Consider the following 16,050-nt stretch of genomic DNA (forward strand, 5'->3'; position numbering starts at 1 on the left):
AAAGTGAAGAAATAATATTTCCTCATTTTCACCAGGTGTTTCTCAGGTCTTGTTTTAAGCCACCCTCTTTTTGTTTCAGTTTGCTAGCTTAGTTAACACTTTACAATATTAGGTTCTGAAAAGAACTTCCTTTGAAGCATCTACTTTTTCCATTACTAGAGTCTTAATGTCCACTCTGGTCCTCAAACTTAAGATATCTTCCCAAGAAATTTTAGCTGACTGTATTACCATGACTATCGAACTGTTAAGTCTTCATTTGAAAAATAAGGGATTTGGGGGGAAAAACCCACTCACCAGTGGCAAATAGGAAACTTTCTGTGGCAAGTGGAAGGAACCCATGCCACCAACTTCTGCAGAAGGTAAATCTGCTTTAAAAAGGCCCGATACTTGTAATGGAAACACCACTCAACCTGCCAAGCAACAAGTTGTGAGGCGTAAAATGAATTCACATGAAGATCAAAGGCTGGGATCCATACTAATTCCATACAGAGTTCATTGTTGTGTGGGATACAGGGAAAACTGTGACTAAAAATAGAAATGTCTGGAGGAGATATCAGCCTCTCTCTCTGCCCCTATGTAGACTGACTGAAAAGCAGAATCTGAGCACAGTTAACTAGATTAGTAGCAAAAAGAACCAAACAATTCCCACCCCCAGTCCATATGTCTGAACACATGCTGCCATATGACAATGCACAGCTCTCCCAGCCCAGAGAACTCAGGCAGCAACCTGCTCAGTTTTAAGCTGCTATTGCTGTTATAAACAGATAATTAAGGGTTAATGTTTCATTTACCTGTAAAGGGTTAACAAACAAAGGCTTCCCTCCACCAAGATTTGAAAGTATCTTGTCTCCTGATTGGTCCCCTTATGTATTTAACACTGATATGTATTCAACCAGAAATTCAACAAAATGCCTTGAACGGCAAGCTATGTTTAGGCTGATACATTGGAATGAGTTCAGGAAAGAGTAACAGGCATGTAAGCATGAGAATTTCCTGTCTTTTGAAGATCAAAATCAAGGTATTTTAGATCAAAGTCACTTGAGGGGACTAAACTAGCCAGATTAAAGATGCCATCTGTCCCTGGCCAACACCCAGCTGAAAACCAAGTGCTTTCTGTTCATTTTCACTCTGCTACAGCTTTGGAAAGTTCTGAGCAGTAAGCACTGGAGCCATTCGGAGACTCAGGACTGGATCAGTTTGTGTTCAGAAGATCATTTTCAAAATCAAGAGCTAGAATACTAGTTAACCGTCTCTCCAGCTTCCTCCTTTTCTCCCTTACATCACCACCACCACTCTAAGCTTGCATTCTTGGCAACATCTGACCATCATTAATTTACCCCTCGGTCTCCTCCCCGCCATCCAACCCTCAGAATTCCTACTCCCTATGTTGTCCCCCAAATCTCTTCCTTTCTTACTGCTGAGACAATAGTCCATCCCCCCATATGTCTGGCTTGTCCCACTCATTTTTTCACTTTCAGTCCAAGCCATAGCTCCCAGGAAGACAGCCTTCCTGTCAACCTTACTTTAGTCTCTACAATGACTCTTAGCCTCTCTATATCAAGGTCACGCTCCTCCTTGCCTCCCAAGTTTTCCCAAACTCCACCCCTGCTCCATATCCTGCCAATCCTTAGAATCCACTTACTGCCCTTTTGACTCCCTGCACACACTGCTGCTGAGTGGATTCTCCTTCCCATTGGCATGTGGCAAACTCCCTCTGTTCAGACCTTGGAGAAACTACTGAGGACCTCGCTCTTGGGGAGAAAAAGCCGAGCTTTAATGAAGGCAGTTCACTCTACATGACCAGTTGTCTACTCAATATTACAGCAACAGCAGTTCTGCTGCCTGCTTAGCCACATGCATTCAGCTTGCAAGCCAGCGGGGTCAAAGGCCCCACTGCCCTACACCTGCTCAGCACCACGCCCTCGTCGGGTGCAAGGCGTGAATCCCAAAATGCAGCACCGACGCTCAGCCCGTGGAGACCTAGCGCTGCCTGGTGAAAGGGGAAGCCATCGGCCCCCTCCACGGGAGCTCCAGGGAAGTCTGGCACAGGGTTTGCCCGAAGCTCCAGGCCAGCAGCATGCGATAAGGAAGCCCGGCCAGAACCCGGGGAGCAGAGCCCAGCCCGGGGACGGACCGGGAGCGGTGCCCTAGATGCCAGCGGTGGGAGTGTGCAGCGCACCAGGGGATACCAGTCTGCGGGCTGACGAGGGGACGATCCCCCCGCCCCAGACATCGAGGGGGACCCTCCCCTTTCCCTGCAGGGGCCGAAGCCCGCGCGTCACTCACCCGCGTGCGACATCGGCAGCACCTCGTTGCCCGTGCCCCGGTAGTTGTAGATCACGGCCCCCGCCGCGCCGCGCTCCGCCGCCCGGCGGATCTTGTCAGCGAAGGTGCAGCCGCCGCCGCGCTGGATGAGGGCGAGCCAAGCCTGGCCGGCGCCCGCCTCGCTGAAGTTGGTGCGCGGGCTGCAGGCGTTGAGGCTGTCGGGCTGCACCAGCAGCCCGGCCGCCCGCTGCAGCGGCGAGTCCTGCCCGAAGAGGCCGCTCTCGCTCGCGTTCCAGCCACTGCGGTTCCCGCCGCCGGGCTCCCGCCACGACACGTTCAGCCAGGCGGTCCACATGGCCTGAGCGGCGGCCGCCCGGCCCGGGGGCTGTGAGCCCAGCCACAGCAGCGCGCCCAGCGCCAGCAGCGCGGCCGAGGACGGCATGTCACCCGCGAGCCACAGCCACTGAGCCGCCGCGCGCCCAGGATCTCAGCACCTCACTGCGCCGCCGGGCCCGCCCCCGCGGCAGGGGCGGGCTGGCCCCGCCTCGCCTCGCCTCCGCCCCCGCGGGGATGTACTAGGTCGGAGAGCAGCAGACAAACGCCCGCCGCTGGCTCGGGGGGCTGCCCTGATACTCCTCCGTCCGCAGACACGGGGGGGGGGGAGCGGCTACCCCGATACCCTTCCGCCACAGGCACGGGGGGGGGGGGCAGCTCTGATACCCCTCCGTCCCAGACACAGGGGGGGCGGCTACCCCGATACCCCTCCGTCCGAGACACAGGGGGGCTGCCCTGATACCCCTCCGCCCCAGACACTGGGGGGGGCAGCCCTGATACCCCTCCGCCTCAGACACAGGGGGGCAGCTCTGATACCCCTCCGCCCCAGACACTGGGGGGGGCTGCCCTGATACCCCTCCGCCACAGACACGGGGGGGGGAGTGGCTACCCCGATACCCCTCCGTCCCAGACACGGGCGGGCAGCTCTGATACCCCTCCGCCGCAGACACTGGGGGGGGGAGCGGCTACCCTGATACCCCTCCGCCACAGACACGGGGGGGGGGGAGCGGCTACCCTGATACCCCTCCGCCACAGGCACGGGGGGGGCAGCTCTGATACTCCTCCGCCCCAGACACTGGGGGGGGGCTGCCCTGATACCCCTCCGTCCCAGACACAGGGGGGCTACCCCGATACCCCTCCGCCACAGACACGGGGGGGGGGCAGCTCTGATACCTCTCTGCTACAGACACTGGGGGGGCGGCTACCCCGATACCCCTCCGTCCCAGACACAGGGGGGCTGCCCTGATACCCCTCCTCCCCAGACACTGGGGGGGGGGAAAGCCCTGATACCCCTCCGCCACAGACACGGGGGGCAGCTCTGATACTCCTCCGCCTCAGACACGGGGGGGGGGGGAGGGCAGCTCTGTTACCCCTCCGCTACAGACACTGGGCGGGGGGGCGGCTACCCCATACCCCTCCGTCCCAGACACGGGGGGGCAGCTCTGATACCCCTCCGCCCCAGACACTGGGGGGGGCTGCCCTGATACCCCTCCGTCCCAGACACAGGGGGGCTACCCCGATACCCCTCCGCCCCAGACACTGGGGGGCCAGCCCTGATACCTCTCCGCCTCAGACACGGGGGGGACCCTACAGCTATACTCCTCCGCCACAGACGGGGGGGGGGGGGGAGCGGCTACCCCGATACCCCTCCGCCACAGACACGGGGGGAGGGGGGCTTCCCTGATACCCCTCCGCCCCAGACACGGGGGAGGGCAGCTCTGTTACCCCTCCGCTACAGACACTGGGGGGGGGCGGCTACCCCGATACCCCTCCGCCCCAGACACGGGGGGGGCAGCCCTGATACCCCTCCGCCCCAGACACGGGGGGGGGCAGCTCTGATACCCCTCCGCCCCAGACACTGGGGGGGGCAGCCCTGATACCCCTCCGCCTCAGACACGGGGGGGGGGCAGCCCTGATACCCCTCCGTCCCAGACACAGGGGGGCTGCCCTGATACCCCTCCGCCCCAGACACTGGGGGGGGCAGCCCTGATACCCCTCCGCCTCAGACACGGGGGGGGGCAGCCCTGATACCCCTCCGTCCCAGACACAGGGGGGCTGCCCTGATACCCCTCCGCCCCAGACACTGGGGGGGGCAGCCCTGATACCCCTCCGCCTCAGACACGGGGGGGGGCTGCCCTGATACCCCTCCGCCTCAGACACGGGGGGGGGCTGCCCTGATACCCCTTCTCCACAGACACGTGGGAGTGGCCCTGCAGCTATAACCCTCCGCCACAGACACGTGGGGGTGGCCCTGTAGCTATAACCCTCCGCCACAGACACGGGGGAGGGGAACCCTGCAGCTCTACCCCTCCACCCAGACACTCCATCAGTGCAGGGGGCTCTACACTGGTCCCCGTCCACCCAGACATTCCATCGCCGCGGGAGGGGGGGACCACACTGATACCCCCCTGCCACACACACCCCATCACTGCAGGGGTGGACTACACTGATCCCCCTCTGCCACAAATACCTGGGGGGCTGAACTGCTACCCCACCATCAGGGGGTGCAAGACTGTACCAATATCCCTTCACCACAGATACCCCATTACCAGGGGTGTGTGAGACTGTGCCAATACCCCTCCAACACAGACACCCCATCATCTGTGGGGGGCTGCACTGATCCCCTCCGCCACAGACACCCTATCATTGGGGGGGCTGTACCACTACCTGTCTGCCACAGACACCCCATGACTGGCGGGGGGGGGGAGCTGTACCAATACCTCTCTTCCACAGACACCCCCCTCATCCTAGGGTGCAGGGGGGCTGCACCGGGATCCCTCTGCCAAACACCCTCTCCCCCTATCAGCCAAGGGGCTGCATCAAGGAGGACCATCAGCCATAGACACCCACTTCTCGGGAGGAGGCTGCACTGGGATCCTTCCTCCACAGATATCCTCCCATCATCCAGGGAGTGGTGGTGGGGGCTGCATTGGGACCCCACCAACACAGGCACCCTCTCTCTGGCCGAGACCACTACACTGCCCCACCCCCCAACAGACACCTCCCTGCCAGTTGGGAGGCAGGAGCACTGAGACCCTTTTCCAGCATGGGAAACCCCACCCCCCCACACAAATAGTTAGCAGGAAGCAGCACTGAAACTTGTTAAAAGGGCTCCTCCCTTAGGGATCCCCCTAATAGCTAGGGGGAAAAACAGTTCTGGAGCACCCTCTCACCCAGACACACTTCTCCATGGTCATATCCCAAGAAAGGTCAAGCAACAGCCCCTGGAATCCCCCAACATGAGGAATCCTTGTGGGGTTCTCCCCAACCAGGAAGAGAGCAGCAGGGGCCTCTCCCCATGAGACTTCCCAACTGCCCCCCATCAGGGATACAGCAGCAGCACAGGGAACAGCCACAGGGGTTTCTCTCCTGGGGGGATTCCCCCACCATCTTAACCAGTGCTGTGGAACAGTGCCAGATCATTCTACACTGTCATTGCTGCAACCAGGCACACAGTGTTTATCCACATGCCCATTCTGCTTTGCATTACAGAGCTGTTTGCAGTGCACTCGGTAAACATAAAGTGCCATATAAATGCTCTCTATTATTAATTATGTATTTGCACTGTGTAAACAATGTCCACTCACTGCTTATTGTGCTCTGTCTTAATATTCTACAGAAAACCATCGCTTCAGCTATTAGTTCCTACATTATTTGTATTTGATTTATATGGCACATAACTTGCAATGCAAATTCATGTGCCTTTTGTTTGTTTCTCTGTAGTTAGTATATTACTTTCTGGTTCTGTTACTATAAGGGCCTTATCCTGCCAGTTCATAGTCACATGGGCCCAAATCCTCAGATTTACACATGTATTCAACTTTAAGCACGTGAGTTGTTCCACTGGTCCCATGTGCCAAAGTGTGTGAAGGGTTGGGATCTTAAGGAGTCCCATTGATGGGCTAAGAAACTTGCAGAATTAGGTCTTAAAGTGACTGGGGAGGTGAGGGTGGAGGGGAATTCATTTTCATTGATAATTGTCAATATATTAGGCCTGGATCCTGCAAGCTGCTCCATGCAAATGGACCCTTGTGCCTGTGCATGTGAAGCCTCACTGAAGTTAATGGGGCTTCACATGCATACAAGTCCCCTATGCAGATTAGTTTGCAGGATCAAGGTCTTACCTTGGAAATTATTGTTCATATACAGAGAACGTGTGCCCAAAGACTTGGTGAGAGGCACATATTTGTAAAGATACACACTGTAAATAAGAATGCACAGACATTTCTCCAAAGATGATCAAGTAGGAAACCTTTAAAATGTGGAAGAGTGTATTCGATTTGTTCTTTAATTATAGAGTTTGGGCTGAACCTGAACCACTGTAGCTAATGATAAAACTCTCATTAATTCTAATAAACCAGGAATGGGCTCATTGAGCCTGCTTTTCCACTGCCTTGCACCTTGTGGAATCATTTATACTCATGAAAATCCTGCAAACACACGTGAGTAATTTTGACATGTGAATTGTCCCAATGGATACAGTGTAATTACTCACACGAGTAAAGATATTCATGTTCAAGTTTTCAGGATCAGGCCCTGGGTTTGGGAGTGTTTTATCATCACTTTACACAGATGTGAGTAACTACATAAACGGTGGATTCAGTAGAATCAGAGTTTGGCCAACACTGGGTGGGATTTTCAAAAACACCCGAACTGTCAGGCAGTGAAGACTCACACCTGTTGTTTCATGGCATCAGGGGAAAAATTCAAAATGCCTTCAGCTGAGAAGGGAAGATTCAGAAGAAGGACATACTACAGAATTAAAAATATATATATTGCATGTACCTTATGCAATGTTTAGTAAATTTTAATTTTATGTCCCAAACAGCTGTAGTTCCTAATTAACAGAACCTGTAACAATCATAATGCAAACAATCTCTTGTTACTAAATTAACATGAGGCTTGTGACACACACATATATACACAGCTCTTGTTTCTTTCCTTTGATGACTGACTGAACAAATTGGTCCACCCTTCCCAGAACACAGCATACTTGTCTAACCCCACCCTTGCATAAAAGCTGATCATTTCCATCCAGAAACCATTCCAACGTTGTCAATATTTCTGTGGTGCTCTAATTTATTTGCTGCATTCAGTGCTCCAGGACCGGGAGTAAGATACAGCGAAATAACGGTTAGCTTGTTCTGCAAACCTTATGAAATTGGCTTAAAGGGACACTGTCAAATGGAAAGGTAATCAGTTAACTCCTTCCTCCTCCTCCCAAAAAAATGAGAGTTAAAAATAACATCAGGTATTACACCTGTCTCTGAATCCCCTGACACTTCCAGTGGTTTTACAGTAACATTTTGTTATTTAAAAAAATTTTTTTCTTCCTTGTTTCTATGCAAAATACTCACACAAGCAACAAGGGAAACTGATTGGCCATACAGCAGAAATAGTGAAATTCACTCTACAAAAAGTGCTGTCAAATACACAAAGCAAACAAACTGAAAAGTATAGAGAGAATTCTCCCCCCTCCCCCTGCCTTCTCTGATCTGTTCCACTTGTGATCTTAATATTACAACAGCAGGTAAAGAAAATAGAGAGGTCCCTTCCAGTCCTAGAGTCTATGAGTCTATGAGATAGAAGGGTGATTTTTAAGTTAACAGTGTCCCTTTAAAACAAAACTCTTCACCATACCTTGTCACCTTGCTGACACTGTGTGCTTAAGTACATGCTTAACTTTAAGCACATAGTCTCAATGAAGTCAATGGATTGAATCCTGGCTCCCATGAGTTTTAGCATTGAATTCAATTGGGCCAGAATTTACCCCAATGACACTACTCATTTTATTCTTTTATTCAAGGAGTTTGCAGGATTGTGGGCTAAATCTTAACTAAGGCCTGGTCTACACTACGTGTTTAAACCAAGTTTAGCAGCATTAAACCGAATTAACCCTGCACCCGTCCACACAACGAAGCCCTTTATATCGATATAAAGGGCTCTTTAAACTGATTTCTGTACTCCTCCCTGACGAGAAGAGTAGCGCTGAAATCGGTATTGCCATGTCGATTAGGATTAGTGTGGCCGCAAATCGACTGTATTGGCCTCCGGGTGGTATCTCACAGTGCACCGTTGTGACCGCTCTGGAAAGCAATCTGAACTCAGATGCACTGGCCAGGTTGACAGGAAAAGCCCCGTGAACTTTTGAATTTCATTTCCTGTTTGCCTAGAGTGGAGCTTTGATCAGCACGGGTGGCAATGCAGTCCCAAATCCAAAAAGAGCTCCAGCATGGACCGTACAGGAGATCCTGGATCTGATCGCTGTATGAGGAGACAAATCTGTTCTATCAGAGCTCCGTTACAGAAGATGAAATGACAAAGCATTTTAAAAAAATCTCCAGGCTATGATAGACAGAGGCCACAGCAGGGACTCAGCACAGTGCTGTGTAACAGAAAGCCAAAGAGTCAAATGGACGCTCATGGAGGGAGGCAGGGGGTACTGAGGACTCCAGATATCCCACAGTCCCCGCAGTCTCCGAAAAGCATTTGCATTCTTGGCTGAGCTCCCAGTGCCTGAAGGGTCAAAAACATTGTCTGGGGTGGTTCAGGGATATCTCGTCAATTTAACCTCCTCCCCCCTGTGAAAGAAAAGGGAAAAAAATCATTTCTCACCTTTTTTCAATGTCACCGTATGTCTACTGCATGCTGCTGGTAGACGTGGTGCTGCAGAGCTGAACAGCAGCATCCCCTCCCCTTCCTTTCCTGATGGCAGATGGTGCAAAATGGTGGAAAACCATTCTCATCATCCCGTGAGTGCTCCTGGCTGGCCTCGGTGAGGTCGGCCGGGGGCACCTGGGTAAAAATGGGAATGATTCCTGGTCATTCCCGGCAGATGGTACAAAAGGCTTGGTAATCGTCCTCATCATAGCAGCTGGAGGCTGAGCTCCATCAGCCCCTCCCACCCCCTTTCATGTCTAAAGAAAGATTCTACCCTCCCTGGACTACCATAGCAGCGATGCTGCGCTTCTCTCCCCCACACCCTTTAATGTCCTGCCTGGACTATCATAGCAGCTGGAGGCTGCCTCCCCCTCATTTTATCTCGCAAAAAGTCAGTGTTTGTTATTCCTGCATTCTTTATTACTTCATCACACAAATGGGGGGACACTGCCACGGTAGTCCAGGAGGGTTGGGGGAAGAGGGAAGCAACGGGTGAGGTTGTTGCAGGGGCACCCCCTAGAATGGCATGCAGCTCATCATTTCTGTGGGATCTCTGGGGCTCTGACACGGAGCGGCTGTGCTTTCTAGTTCTTTAGTACACTTGCCCCATATTCTAGGCAGGACTGACTCTATTTTTAGACAAAACATAAAGAAGGGAATGATCCAGGGAGTCATTCCCATTTTTGTTCATGCGCCTCCGGCCGACCTCAGCGAGGCCAGCCAGGAGCACCCATGACAGCAGCAAACGGTACAAAAGGATTGATAACCATCATCGCCAATTTCCAATTGCAAACAGTGCAAAATGACTGATCACCATCATCTCATCACCAATTTACAATGGCAGACAGTGCAATAGGGATGGTAACCATCTCTGCTACCTTGCAAAGGCAAATGAATGCTGCTGTGTAGCACTGCAGTACCGCCTCTGTCAGCAGCATCCAGTACACGTACGGTGACAGTGACAAAAGGCAAAATAGGCTCCATGGTTGCCATGCTATCCAGGGCAATCCAGGGGCAAAAGGGCGCGAAATGATTGTCTGCCGTTGCTTTCATGGAGGAAGGATGGAGTGACAACATTTAGCCAGAATCACCGGCGACACTGTTTTTGCACCATCATGCATTGGGATCTCAACCGAGAATTCCAATAGGTGGGGGGAGACTGCAGGAACTATGGGACAACTACAGGATAACTACCCACAGTGCAACGCTCCAGAAATCGACGCTAGCCTTGGTACATGGACGCACACGGCCGAATTAATGTGCTTAGTGTGCCTGCTTGCACTCGACTTTATAAAATCTGTTTTTAAAAAACGGTTTTTGTAAAATCGGAATAATCCCATAGCGTAGACATATCCACAGTTACACTCTTCTCCTGGTAAGGAATTCAGTGGTTTGTATGTGGTTAAAGAAAAACATGAGGATTTACAGATTTTTATAATATTTTGATGCACGGATACTAGGCAGGTCAGGGTGAGGGGAAACCTGCAGTTGAAAAACAGAAAGTATGATTCAATGCGCAAAAATACCCTGGTCACTTCTGGCTGACACATATTTCTGCCAAACGAATGAGTCTGTGACCTAGAGCATCCTATATATATGATTGTGTGTGACATTGTTCACTGGCTTTGTCACACACCAGTGTGGCTGGCTGGCTTGGTTTGGTTTAGACCCATAGCAAGACTAGACAACCTTTTTCGTTGATGGTGGTGAAAGGGTAGTGAACAGCATAGGTACTAAAGCCCTCTTATATGTCTATATAGAGAAGCTGAATATTGTCCTAAAGATCAAGGAACACTCGAAGCTCACTTTTCTCCATTTCTTCTAAACTATGCTAACCAAATGTCTAATTTCTTATTACACATGAAAGCACAGAATCATTGAATTGTAGGACTGGAAGGGACCTTGAGACGTCTTCTAGTTCAGTCCCCTACACTCAAGGCATGACTCTAGATCAGCAGCTCTCAATACAGGGGTCTGGGGCCCTCTGAGGGGGTTTACAGCAGGTTTCAGGGGGTCCGCTAAGCAGGGCCAGCATTAGACTTGCTGGGGCCCAGGTTGGAAAGCCAAAGTCCCATCATGTGGGGCAGAAGCCCGGGTCTCTGAGCCCCATCACCTGTGCCTGAAGCCAAAGCCTGAGCAACTTAGCTTCATAGGGCCCCCTGTGGCTTGAGGCCCAGGCAGTTGTCCTGCTTGCTACCTCCTCATGCCAGCCCTGGATTTCATATGAAGAAAAACATTTGTTGTGGGACAGGTGGACCATGGAGTTTTTATAGCATATTGAGGGAGCCTTAGAAAGAAAAAGGTTGAGAACCCGCATCCCTGACAGGTGTTTGTCTAATCTGCTCTTAAAAATCTCCAAGGATGGAGAATCCACAACTTCTCCAGGCAATTTATTCCAATTAAAGCAGATCAATTATTTCAAAATTAAAATTTCAGATAAAAGGAATAGTCTATATGAAGGTAATCAACATGCCCAGGCCCGATCCTGCAATCAGTTCCACCTGGGAGCAAAGATCTGCTCATAAAGATTAGAAAATCTGACAGGGGCTTAAGAAAGAACACTAAGAGATCCAGACTTTTTCCAAGTTTTAGGAATAATCAGATTTGGGTATTTCATAATGATAGGAACCAGCTACAAAACTTGGCTCTGAGGAGTTTGGATCTGATGTTTTGGTCCACACTCAGTTGTATTAAAAGCACCCCTTATATCAATTTTTAATATGATTCTGAAAATGTGATCATGTGACTAGATGATTGATTAAATCCAGCTTTTAATGTTATTTTAGTCAATGTTATTATTGTGTGTGAACAAAGTTCTTGTGAAATACAGCAGGAAGTTGGGAGGGAATTTTAGCAGGGACTGGATGGCTCTGGAAACTGGCAGTAGGCTATTGTACCCTTTACTTGTAGGACACCAGTTCAAAACTTGCTCAGGTTGGTATTAAACAAAGTTATGGCTCTTTGGCAACTTCTGTGAAATGACAGGTTTCAGAGTAGCAGCCGTGTTAGTCTGTATCCGCAAAGGAACAGGAGTAAGTGTGGCACCTTAGAGACTAACAAATTTATTTGAGCGTAAGCTTTCGTGGGCTACAGCCCACTTCATCGGATGCATAGAATGGAACAGATAGTGAGGAGATATATATACATACAGAGAACATGAAAAGGTGGAAGTTGCCCAATCAACTCTACGCGGCTAATTAATTAAGATGAACTGTTGTCAGCAGAAGAAAAAAACCTTTTGTAGTGATAATTAAGATAGCCCTTTTAAGAGTTTGAGAAGATACTTAACAAACTGTCTTAAATTGAGCTTAGGCTCAAATACATTCGTTAGTCTCTAAGGTGTCACAAGTACTCCTATTATTTTTATGTGAAATGAGTTTGTGGTCTCAGTCTGGCTCCTGGTGGCCAAATATCCACAGTACAATTGGTAATCTCAACAGAGTAAGGAGCGTATGGGTACGTCTACACTACAGGATAAATTCGAATTAGCTTAAACCGATTTTATAAAACAGATATTATAAAGTCAATTGTGCATGTCCACACTAGGCACATTAATTCGGTGGTGTGCGTCCATGGTCCGAGGCTAGCGTCGATTTCTGGAGCGGTGCACTGTGGGTAGCTACTGTAAAAGAATGAGGCCAATAATGTCGATTTGCGTCCACACTAACCCTAAATCGATATAGTAATATCGATTTTAGCGTTACTCCTCTCGTTTTGTAAGAGTACAGAAATCGATTTAAAGAGCCCTTTAAATCGATATAAAGAGCAGTGTAGTGTGGACAGGTGCAGCGTTAAATTGATTTAACGCTGTTAAAATCGGTTTAACAGCATAGTATGAACAGGGGACTGAAGTCCACCCCCCCTTTACCAGCTAACACAGGCTTGAGGTACAGCACTGTAACTTGAGCTCTGCAGCATGTGCTCTGTAAGATAGTCTTTATGGCTACGATTACAGATATTTCACAAACATTTATTTTACTTGGGGCCAAGTGATTCACTCTCTGCTCAGGCAAAATTCCCCTGACTTCAAAAGGGCAGGGTAATAGAAAGTTTGTTCATATTGTGTGGGGAACATATTTCAGCTCAGGGATGATTTGCGCTGGAAAAAGGGGACGGAATACTGAAGCTGATAACATTCAGTCCTAAGCAGTATTTGTTGGAGGATCTCAGCGCTGCTTGGAACTTAGAGAGTCAACATTGCTATGCACCAGCAGCCTGATTCTGCATTACGTGTACAGCCAAAACTCCTACTGGGCTGATTCTCCACTCCATGATACTGGTGTAACAGAGTGGAGAATCAAGTCTTTCACCCTCGTTTGCTTGTGCAAGGAAAACAGTATCAGGGCACAGAAGGCCATATTTCTAGCAGCTAAAATTATAAAAACATAATGCATGATTTAAATTGATAACTTAAAAAAAGTTACATACCTAAATGTTAGAAACCTTCCTGTACTCATTTCATGCTGAATTAATTCTCTTTCCATGATGATGCATTAATAAAACAGATCTGAAACCTTACTAAGGTGTGACCCCCCCCACATACTCCCCTTTTGTAACTTAGGAAAACAGTCTCTACATTGATCCTCAGCCCAGTTACCATCGATCCACAACCAATAAAAAGGATAACTGCCCAAAGTAGTAGCCGAGACCTCTGCAGTACTTTAAAGCGGTTCTTTGGTACTATTTCCCTTTCCACAGAAATGACCATTTTACATGTTAGAGGGAGCTTGTCTAGTAGCTAGAGTAGTGGACTGGAACTCCTGACTGTGATCTTGGACAAGAATCATAACCTTTTGGTGCCACAGTTTACTCATCTGCAAAATGGGTCCAGTAATCCTTACATACGGAGGTAACTAATACAAGAGAGTTGTGATGCTTTGTTGCAAAAGCTTTGAGCTGCTTAGAGGAAAGGCACTGTAGAAATGCAGTATTCCATTTTACCATTGCATAAGCAAAAACGATGTGGCAAGCAATTACTGGTAGTGTTCAGAAGTCCATTCACTCTCCAGACCTCCCTCCAAGATTGGTTTAAAGCTGGTTCAGTGTGCTATAGAAGGGCTTTTGTCCTAGCTCTGTAGTTGTTTGAGTTCTTTGTAAGATTTATTAAGTGAAGGATTTAGTCTGTGTAACTTTCCTCCCCCCTCTTTTTTTTTTTGGAGTAAGTCATTGAGAGGTTTTATAAAGCATGCTTTGACTTTCAGTTAAACAAAGTGAAATCCTGGCTGCATTGAAGTCAATGGGAGTTTTGCCATTGGCTGACTAGGAGGCTGGAATTTCATCCACACTCTTTATCTGAAGCATTATCTTACTGAAGTAAATATTTAAGCCCCCTTTTTTTTTTCCAATGTGTAATATGTGCTTGCCAAATAATGATGGCACTAATGTCAGAGCAGCCTATTTTGGTGAATTCTTCCTGATATTTGTTGTATGGATTTGACTATGTCATCATTTGCAAACCTGTAGTTTGTGTTGTAACAAGCATTACTATGGACCAGCTTGATGTTCTTATCAATAGATCCTAGATAGAACAAAAACCTTAAATCTAGTTCTAAACCTCTTCAAACTTCAGAGCAGTTCAAATACCCAGATCTGAATCCACCCTATTCATGATGCGCTGCTTTAGGCCAAAATTTTATGAGACCACTTTTATGAGACCAGCAGCTCTGGATCCGTTACTTGCAGCCTTAGCCCCTCTCCACTGAATAACTTTTAACAATGAAAAAAACAACAACCCCGCAATGTTCAAAATTATAGTCAGAAATGAAACCCTAGGACTGAAGAAATGAGATAAACATCCAGGAACAAACACTGCAAAAGACTCTTGCTAACAGACAATAGGAGTTGCACCAATCTGTAGGGGGGGAATGGGAGCATTTTCTCCCATTGTCTAAAACCGGAACACGGCATGGTATAACAGCTGCAACAATATCACAAGGAGTCAGAGAGAATCAGTAGTGCCACAACAATTCCATACTTTCACCCGCAGCTGTGTCGTCATTTAACCAGCTTTCCACCATCTATACAATTAAAAGGCAGGCTAAGATTCCATGTTTGCGCTGACTGCAGGACTCTAATTTAGGTTTTCCATTACCCCAGTGCATTCTGGGGTGTCACCAAATACTGTAAGGGGTGGTGGTGTGGTTAGCAGCAGCAGCAGGACCAGAATTAGTCTGCTGCTGCTGAATGGGGATGGGCAGGCAGCTTGCTCTGGTGAAGATGATTTCTATGCAATTAGTTTTGCTCCGCTCTTGCCACATGACGATGAGATTTCCACAAGTGTCCTAGATGCCAGTAAAGCAAGCATTGTTTTTAGCTGTGGTTTTGGCTTAAGATACCAAGGGAGTTTAGCTTAGCTCTTTGCTATGACAGCTCTTGAAGTGCCTGCTACAGGCCAGGCAATGTGTTTTAAACATTCTGTCACCCTGACATACGTGCAGTATGAGATCATTACAGTCGTATACGGACGTGACTTCTCCAGCACGCTTTCTCCCTTCTACAAGATGAGTGACCTCAAGGGATTACATTTTCTGCCACTCCTTCCTTTGAGATTGAGTCAATAAAAATATCCACAGAATGACTGGGAGAAGCAAGTGAATTAAACTGAAGCTGAATGCATGACACCAACTATAAGCTGCCTCTAGCTAGAAAAATGTATGTAACACAAACTAACTAATCATATAGGAGCTCTTATAAAGAGGTGGCTAACGAGGGCCAGATCATGCAACATACTAAGTGTCCTCTATCCTTCTTGACTTCACTGAGATTTGGGGACACTCAGCACCACAGAGGATCAGGCCTAAGCCCATTGATTCACTGGGGTCTTTCCTCAGTGGTAGGGGACTTTCCATTCATTGGGATTGAATCAGTGCAGTTTACTTCCCTCTTTACTAACAGATTGTGCAAGTTCCTGCCCAGTCTGGGGATCCAGAATTTCCATATAATACATCTGTGACACTGAGTTCAGCCGTTAAAGAGCATCAAGTGCTGAAAATCTGATTGTGTCCTCAGAAAATAGTGCACCCGGGGGCCCTTGGGAAAAAATGAATGAGGTTTGAGAACAAATGAGTAAGG

General features: G+C 48.9%; 1 protein-coding gene across 2 annotated transcripts in view; it reads right to left on the minus strand.

Moving 5' to 3' along the window:
• RNF128 (ring finger protein 128) overlaps positions 1-16,050 on the minus strand; it is a 69,502-nt gene that overhangs the window by 40,056 nt on the left and 13,396 nt on the right. The window contains exon 1 of one of the 2 annotated variants that reach the window (XM_050963705.1): positions 2,287-2,707. The exons of the other annotated variant lie outside the window; for it this stretch is intronic. Coding sequence (XP_050819662.1) covers positions 2,287-2,707 — 421 coding nt within the window. Of the gene's footprint in view, positions 1-2,286; positions 2,708-16,050 lie in introns of those variants that run through there. 2 annotated transcript variants of the gene reach the window in all.

This window comes from Gopherus flavomarginatus, chromosome 8 (genome assembly GCF_025201925.1).
Source record: "Gopherus flavomarginatus isolate rGopFla2 chromosome 8, rGopFla2.mat.asm, whole genome shotgun sequence".
In the NCBI taxonomy this organism is placed as follows: domain Eukaryota; kingdom Metazoa; phylum Chordata; order Testudines; family Testudinidae; genus Gopherus; species Gopherus flavomarginatus.